The 9,229-nt window shown below is 41.6% G+C and overlaps 1 protein-coding gene across 1 annotated transcript in view; it reads right to left on the minus strand.

Annotated features, from left to right (window-relative positions):
- The window catches only part of Polr3C (RNA polymerase III subunit C), a 155,482-nt gene extending 146,679 nt beyond the window's left edge, over positions 1-8,803 (minus strand). Inside the window, exon 1 of the mRNA XM_068350018.1 lies at positions 8,542-8,803. Coding sequence (XP_068206119.1) covers positions 8,542-8,688 — 147 coding nt within the window. The 5' untranslated portion in view covers positions 8,689-8,803. The remainder of the gene's footprint in view (positions 1-8,541) is intronic.
- Positions 8,804-9,229: the final 426 nt, after the last annotated feature.

Genomic DNA, 9,229 nt, shown 5'->3' on the forward strand with positions numbered 1-9,229 from the left:
ACAAGAAAAAACAGACATGACGAACAATTAGTAAGATAAAGTGAGGGAAAGAATGAATATCATTTTATGGGAATACATTAAAATGTTGTAATAACAAAGGAAATGACTTCAAACTTGAGAAAATGAGAAATATAACCTACACGTGGGTATTGCATCAACGAATACATATGATCGGTATTAGGAGCCTCAAGTCTCATAGTATACTTGAATGTCGTGAGTAAAATGATATTTTGATTATAAAATAAATTTTTGAATATACTTACCCGGTGAATATATAATAGCTGACGTCTCCGACGGCTCGACAGATTCCCAAAAACTCGCGAGCGATCGCCGTGAAGGTTGCGGGTGTGACCACCAGCGCCGACTATCGGCCAGATACCGCATATACTTGTCAACATCTCCAGTTCTTCTCAGTCCCCTAGGTCTCTATCGGGGAGGAAGGGAGGGCCTTTAATTTATATATTCACCGGGTAAGTATATTCAAAAATTTATTTTATAATCAAAATATAATTTTTAAATATTAAACTTAGCCGGTGAATATATAATAGCTGATTCACACCCATGGTGGTGGGTAGAGACCAGTATTAATACAATAAAGGCGTATATGCTCAAGAGTTTTTGACAACTATTCAAAAAACAGACTTAAGTATAGGTACCTGGTAAGGAAGCAGACTCTGAATATTACTCTGCCTCATTAGTCCGCTATCCTCACGAAGCCCAGCGATCCTCTTAGGATACTGAAAGACTCCCAGGAGCTGCTATAACCAGGGTGAAAACCCCTATAACAGGACCTCATCAATACCCTTAATCTGGGCGCTCTCAAGAAACAATATTTTGACCACCCGCCAAATCAAAAAGATTGCGAAAGACTTCTTAGTCTCCCGTACAACCCAAAATAAGATTAAAAATTTCAAGAGTAGATTAAAAGGATATTGGGATTAAGGGAATGTAGTGGTAGAGCCTTCACCCACTACTGCACTCGCTGCTACGAATGGTCCCAGTGTGTAGCAGTCCTCATAAAGAGTCTGGACATCTTTCAAGTAATATGAAGCGAAAACCGACTTGCCTCTCCAAAAGGTCACGTCCATAATACTTTTAATGGGTCTATTTTGCTTAAACGCTACAGAAGTTGCTATGGCTCTAACTTCATGAGCCTTGACTTTAAGTAAATTATGATCCTTCTCACTTAATTGAGAGTGTGCCTCCCGAATCAAAAGTCTAATAAAATAAGACCACGCATTCTTAGACATGGGCAAAGAGGGCTTTTTAAACGGAGTACCATAAAGCCTCTGAACAACCTCGTTGCGGTTTAGTTCTGGATAAACAAAATTTAAGAGCTCTAACGGGGCACAGCACTCTTTCAACTTCATTCCCCACAATCTCAGAAAGACTGGGGATTTCAAATGATTTAGGCCAAGGACGAGACGGAAGTTCATTCTTGGCAAAAAAAACCAAGTTGAAGAGCTCATACTGCTTTATTAGCGGAGAAGCCGATGTTCTTGCTAAAAGCATGTATCTCACTAACCCTTTTAGCCGAAGCCAAGCTCACCAAAAAAAAGTGTCTTGAGGGTAAGATCCTTCAGGGAGGCTGAATTTAATGGTTCAAACCTGTCTGACATAAGGAACTGTAGGACCACGTCCAAGTTCCAAGCAGGAGTCGAAATATGAAGCTCCTTGGAAGTCTCGAAAGACTTAAGCAGGTCTTGGAGATCTTTGTTATTAGAAAGATCCAAACCCTTATGCCTGAAAACAGAAGCTAACATGCTTCTGTAGCCTTTAATGGTGGATGCAGAGAGGGAGCGACCGTTTCTCAGATAAGGCAGAAAATCCGCAATCTGCGCTACAGAGGCACTTGGAAGAGGAAAATAGAGGAGGACTTGCACCAGTCTCTAAATACCTCCCATTTCGACTGATAGGTCCTGATGGTAGAGGATCTTCTAGCCCTCGCGATCGCTATAGCTGCCTCCTTCGAAAACCCTCAAGCTCAAGAGAGTCTTTCGATAGTCTGAAGGCAGTTAGACGAAGCGTGGGGAGGCTTTGATAAAATCTCTTTACGTGAGGCTGTCGCAAGAGATCCATCCGTAACGGCAGACTTCTTGGAACGTCTACCAGCCATAGAAGTACCTCTGTGAACCACTCTCTCGCGGGCCAGAGTGGAGCAACCAATGTCAACCTGGTCCCTTCGTGAGAGGTGAACTTCTGCAGCACCTTGTTTAGGATCTTGAAAGGTGGAAAGGCATAAACGTCCAGGTGAGACCAGTCCAGCAGGAAAGCGTCTATGTGGGCTGCCTCTGGATCTGGAACTGGAAAGCAGTAAGTCGAGAGCCTCTTTGTCAGTGAAGTCGCAAAAAGATCTATGGTGGGTTGACCCCATGTCATCCATAGCTTCTCGCACACAGTCTTATGCAACGTCCACTCCATGGAGATGACTTGTCCTCTTCTGCTGAGGCAGTCCGCCAAGACATTCATTTTTCCTTGCACAAATCTCGCCAAAGGAGAGATGTTACTTGCCTTAAATGGAGTTCCTTCTGATCCGTGGATCAAAGACCCGAGCATTCCAGACTATCCAGTGGAGCTCCCTAACCCAAATCCGATGCATCTGAATACAACACATGGTTTGGGTTCTTGATCGCAAGAGAAAGACCTTCTCGAAGTCTGATGTTGCTCTCCCACCAAGTCAGACATGTCTAGACTGAGTTGGAGATTGGGAAAGAGATACTCTCTAAGCCCTTCTCCTTGTTCCAATGGTTTAGGTGAAATTGGAGAGGGCATAGGTTGAGTCTCCCCAGAGAGATAAACTACTCCAGCGATGAAAGAGTTCCCACGAGGCTAGTTCAAACTCTTACAGAGCAACTGTTTTTCTCTTGCAAGTGAAGGACTTTTAACAGAGCTTGTTCCATTCTTGTGGGAGACGAAAAGGCCCGAAAAATCAGACACTGTATCTCCATTCCCAAATAAAGAATAGTCTGGGATGGGGTACTGTAAGTTACGACTTCTCTAAGTTCACTATGAGACCTAGCTCCTTGGTTAGGTCTAATGTCCATTAGAGGCTCTCCAGACAGCGATATAATGACGACGCCCTGATTAGCCAGTCGTCAAAATAAAGGGAGGCTCTGAATCCTCAAAAAATGTAGAAAGCTTGCTACATTTTGCAAGGGCCTTGTAAAAACAAGAGGAGCAGGAATAAGGTCGACGTACAGTGCTCGAAATTGGTACATTACTTTCCCGTCCACAAACCTCAGATGTTGTTGAAAGTTTGGATGAATCGGGATGTGGAAGTATGCATCTTGAAGGTCGAGAGAGACCATCCAATCGCCTTCCCTTACTGCTGCCAAGACAGATTTGGTAGTCTTCATCGTGAAGTTTGTCTTGACAATGAACACATTGAGCGCACTTACATCTTAAGTACTCCTGCAGTGAACGTGGCTGTCAGATCATTGGAGCCATCCCTGATAGCCTTGTTCATGCATGACATAATTGTACAGCAATACATTGACAGCTGGAGAGACCTTCTTACTTAAGGCTCCCAGGGACCAATCCAAAAAATAAAAACTTCAAACGCTCGAAAAAAACAAAACTCCTAACAGGAGATGGTCTAGCTCTGAAGCCGACCATAAAATCTTGGAGCGTCTCATGGCCAGGCGACGGGGAGAGTCTACGAGGCTTGAGAAGTCTCCCTGGGCAGAGGCAGGAACTCCCAAGCCGAGAACTTCTCCCGTGTCATACCAGACGCTCGCTCTAGAAGCCAGTTTAAAAGGAGGGAAAGCAAAGGCTGTCTTCCCCAAACTCCTCCTGGTGATCAACCAGTCGCCTAGCAAACGTAAAGCTCTCTTAGAAGAGCGAGAGAGCACTAGCTTAGTAAACGAAGGCTTCGAAGTAGCTAGGCCTAGCGTAAACTCTGACGGAGGCGAACGAGGAGCAGCAGTTACAAAATGGTCCGGAAAAAGATCCTTAAAAATCAGCATGATTTTTTTAAAGTCCATAGAGGGCTGAGCAGCTTTAGGCTCCTCTCCGTCTGACAAAGTCCCCAAAGGAATATCAGTAGGAGGGGGATCAGCAACTTCCTCATCTGAAGGAACCTCGTCCGACAATTGCCGAGTCTCATGAAAAGGAGAGACCTGCCGCGGCGGCAACGCTTGACAGGCAATGTCAACAAGCAAAGGAGCAGCAGTAGCAGTAGAGGAAGCGACGTCACGCCGCTGCTGAAAGGACTGAAATCCTTGTGACTGACCAACAACAACAACTGAAGTTGATTGACGCTCGACGTCACGTCGGAACTGCCTTGACTGCATAGACTGAGCAGTCAAAACAACCTCCGACTGCGGTGATTGACGCTCAACGTCACGTCGAGGCAACGTAGCCGGTCGGCGAACGTCAGGTCGGGGCTGCGGCGGCAGCGGCTGAACGTCAACACGAGACTGCGGCAGCGGCTGAACGTCAACACGAGACTGCGGCAGCGGCTGAAAGTCAACACGAGACTGCAGCGAGGGAGGATCCATGTCACGTGACTGACGTGAAAAACTACTGACATCACGTTTCAAAGTACAAGAAACGTCAGCACCAACGTCAAACGGACGAGTAAATACTCGTTTGGGCGGCTGACGGCCAGAGTCTCGTTCAGCGTAACGGCGACTCGAAAGCGAAGGATCATCGTGAACTTGCTCAACGTCATACTCCTCCATAAGGGAGGCAAGCTTAGTCTGCATGTCCCGCAGGACAACCCATTTAGGATCAACGGGAGTCGGAACGGGCCGAGACGACGGTAACGTCTGTGTTGGCAAAACATTGCCTTTACCGCGACCCTCGGACCCCGTGTTACGCTTGCGTTTAATAGGCGAACAGTCTTCCGACGACTGCAAAGGGTCAGAGCTGTCCCAATGGCTACAGCCAGGACGCTGGACCTGTCCTGAAGGGACTGACTTTCGCTTCAAGGGTCTAGAAACCTTGCGCCAAGGTTTCTTGTGCGAAAAGTCTTCGGATGACGAGGAGAACACAGTCTAACCCGTCTTATGGTAAGGGCGATCTTGACGAGAAACGTCCGATACCAAAGAGGGAACGTCTGTACGTTGGTTAAAGCCTCTCGTCCCCTTAAGTCCTACGACATTACTTCTCCCTGGTGCAGGGGAGCCTGAAAGAGGTCTCGGACTAGGGGAGCGACAAGCACGAACAAACGAACCCTCCGCAACACAGAACATGTTTTTTGCACTTACTTCACTGATATCGTATTTTTCAATAATTTCACATTAGGCATGAATAAAACTGATTTCTACCTGAAGCACGCAATTCTGCCTTACATCAAAAGGTTAGAATTGCGAAATGAGTCGTATAATGTAAGCACAATAGTACAAAATGAAACACACATGCTAAAATCAATAAACATATACATATATATCGAATAAAATGGAAATATATACAGTAAAGTTAAAAAGATCAGTGACTGGGGAGGAGACTAAACACTAGTTCACTAAGGACTACGTTTTCAATCTCTCACCGTACAGTGCCTTGGGACGAGAATAAAAACTAAAACGTTTTATCCTCTCTCCCCGTACAGAGACTTGGGACGAGAGTAAAAAAAAACTGAATCGAGAACAACGTTACTCGCTCCCAAACTCCTTGTACAGAGACTTGGGACGAGACTAAAGATCGGATCGTTCTCTCTTTCTCTCTCTCTCTCTCTCTCTCTCTTGTCACACACAAGAGAATGGCCCACTCACCCTTCGTCAATAAACAGGTTATTTGACCAAAGGAAAAAACTGAAAGGACTAAGAAATTGAAAATTAACAAGTTCCTTTAAATTAGTATCTAAAACACTTCAGTTTGAAAGAAGAATGAACAAAACGTCAAAATCGATTTACTCTTTCTGCAAAGTGAAACCGTGATTCTCTCTTTCTCTATCGTAACGATAGAGCGCAAACTGCGTAGCATAAATAAACCAAACGTTAGTTCATCTTTGAAAAAACAGCACGAAGACTATTCAAAGAATATATTTCTTAAAATATTTTCTAAAAAATATTCATTTCATAACTCTTACAGAGCAATTGATTTAAACTTAACAAAAATAAAAGTTGAATGGGCTCAACGTTGTTTAACTTCGTTTTCCAAGTTAGGACCGCCTACAAGGAATAGGTAAAAGCCGCATATAAACAAAACATAAAATTTATCTTGATGTTAAATGGAAAGCTAATCGAAGAGGCCTAATAAAGGCGGGTGAGATATAAAATATATAGAGGAAAATCTATAAATATCAACAATAATTTATAAAGTGATAAAATAATTACTAAAAGCCTTAAACACACTTCCGTACACTGAGGGAAGGGTCGGCCATCTTTTCTCTATGGAAAAACCAGAGATAAAAAAAAAAAAAAAGCAAGGGCAAAACACTTTCCTCTCCTTTCAAAAGCATTTCTTTTGAAGATAGAATCGAATAATCCAACACGGCGAAAGCAATAAAACCAAAACCAAGTACTTCACCAATTCGGTAGAAAACTCGAGGTCATAAAGCGAGTGGAACCAACTTGTCGACAAGACCGACAGAGAAGAACTGGAGCTGTTGACAAGTATATGCGGTATCTGGCCGATAGTCGGCGCTGGTGGTCACACCCGCAACCTTCACGGCGATCGCTCGCGAGTTTTTGGGAATCTGTCGAGCCGTCGGAGACGTCAGCTATTATATATTCACCGGCTAAGTTGAATGTCGTGAGTAAAAAGAAATATGTACACATGGATATTGCAACAAGGAATACATACATATGGTATTAGTAGCGTCAAATACTTGAAAGTCGCGGGTAAAAATAAGGGCTTATAAGAAAACGAGTAATCCTATTGGTCAAAATAAAGGGGCACGGGGTTTATGAAAAGTTCTAAAACTGGTTAACACATGTACATACGAACGAACGGGAGCGAATACAACCATTTCGTAGAAAGTCAACAAATGAAAAATACAGTGATGCCTCAGCATACGAAAGTAATCCGTTCAGGATACGGTTTCGTATGCTGATTTTTTCGTATCCTGAGTCGCGTTTTACATGTAAATTGCCTAATCCGTTCCAAGCCTTACGAAAAGACACCTTTTCTTTCATAAACACGCTAAACTGTAGTAATAAACATGCAATGCAGCCATTTCTATCATTCAATAATTAACCCAACCGTTAAAAACAGCCTAATCCATTCCAGAAACCACCATGAGATTATTCAATAATGTAGTTATAGCGTAGTTATCCCCTCCAAGCCCTAAGAAAACGGTCCGTTTTCTTTACTACTCTATAAAAGTTACGGTACTGTATGTAAAGCATTTGGATCAGTGAAGGTGTATTGTTACCTGTACACCTAAATCAAGGGTTGATACCCTGAAAAAAAAGGTACTGTACTCTTGGCGACGAGTTGGTATCTCGTAAGCTTTTCGTATCCTGAAAATTTTTTCGTATACTGGGGCATAAAAATCTTTGTTATCGCTTTTCATACCCTGAATTTTTCGTAAGCAGAAACTTTCGTATCCAGAGGTATCACTGTACAGTATATATATATATATATATATATATATATATATATATATATATATATATATATATATATATATATATATATATTACCAATTATCTATTTGCAGTGAAAACATGTAATTTTCAAAGAAAACGGGTTTTTTTCTGTAGGAAAATGCAGTTTTTTCGGTAAGAAATATTTCCCTATCCGTAAGTATAACAAAACCAATTTTTTCATGTTGAAAAGGCTATCATAAGGCTGGTCCTTTGTATATCAGCGGCCTGTTCCTGTCGTGTGCAAAAAAAAAATAGGAATTTATTTCTTATTTTCGGTCATTCGTAACTTTTCCTGCAAAATCTCTACACAAGAACACCACCTAACTTAAACTTACTCATCTACCCTAATCTAACCTACAAGTCGTGTCCTTACCTAACATAGGAGATAACGACTCCCTGCGAATACCTTAGACTCCGTATTTTTAGCTGGCCGTCATCATACATACAGGTGGTTGCTATCATACATACACCCCCCACTAGCCTCTTGTAAAAGTTTATATATGAAAGATGTTTTAATGTTTACTATTCTTAAAATATTTTACTTTAATTGTTTATTACTTTTCATATAGTTTATTTATTTCCCTATTTCCTTTCCTCACTTGGCTTTTGTGCCCTGTTGGAGCCCTGGTGCTTATAGCATCCTGCTTTTCCAGCGAAGGTTGCAGCTCAGCTAATAATAATAATACAGTACAACAATACCTAATATTAATAAAAACAAATAATAATATAATACTGATAACAACAACAACAACAACAACAACAACAACAACAATAATAATAATAATAAAGAGGCTTTATCTACTGTACATGCGGGAACGTGTGCATAACTAGTTATATGTAGGACACAGAGCATTTAAGTTATAGAGCACAAAGTATTCACAGAGCAAACATTCCATTTCAATTAGGATTACTTGGTAATTACCTGTCTACAGAGACCATAATGAACAGGGGAAGAATGATAATAGGTAATAGCCTAGGTAATAGATAATATGTAATAAGTACCTACCTTGCACAAAGGAAGTTTGGTAGTGGAGCGCACAATACGCAGGGGATTATTTCCATTCTGGAAAAGAGAATCGCCAACTTTAGCAACTATATTACCAAAATACTCTTTCAGAATTTTGCAGCAGACTTTCCGAAGTGTACTTGTCATGGCGCTGTCTCCTAAATAGTACAAGACTATTAGTAGTAGTGTAGAGAACTGTAGACAACTTCACTATTGCAGATTTCACATCACAAATGGTTTTAGATTCCTCGTTGCTCTCTCCACAACACGGTGATCAGATCAGATTCAAGCCGAGGCTTCGCCTTTGCATCGGCACCTCTCTTATCTTTTAGTTTTGAGTGTTCCTTATTTTCAATAGTTTTTCTCTTTTCATCCACATTTGTAGTACACTGTTTTTATTTTCAATATTTTCTTCACAAAAAAGGAATTTCCAACTGTTTGTGCACTATCTTCGTATGGTTGTTGGAGCTCAATTGCTTTTATTCGTATATCGCTAAACTGTGGACAATATAACATGAAGTAGTTACTATTTTCTTCTACATCGCAGAATATACAGTTTATATTTCCATCTTGGTGTCTCCTAAAGTAGTACGAGACTAGTAGTGTAGACAACTTCACTATTGATTCATTGAAGATTTTACAAATATGACATCTGTTTCGACGTTGTCACCGTTTTTAGAATGATTTA

The sequence above is a fragment of the Palaemon carinicauda genome, chromosome 26, assembly GCF_036898095.1.
Source record: "Palaemon carinicauda isolate YSFRI2023 chromosome 26, ASM3689809v2, whole genome shotgun sequence".
Classification (NCBI taxonomy): domain Eukaryota; kingdom Metazoa; phylum Arthropoda; class Malacostraca; order Decapoda; family Palaemonidae; genus Palaemon; species Palaemon carinicauda.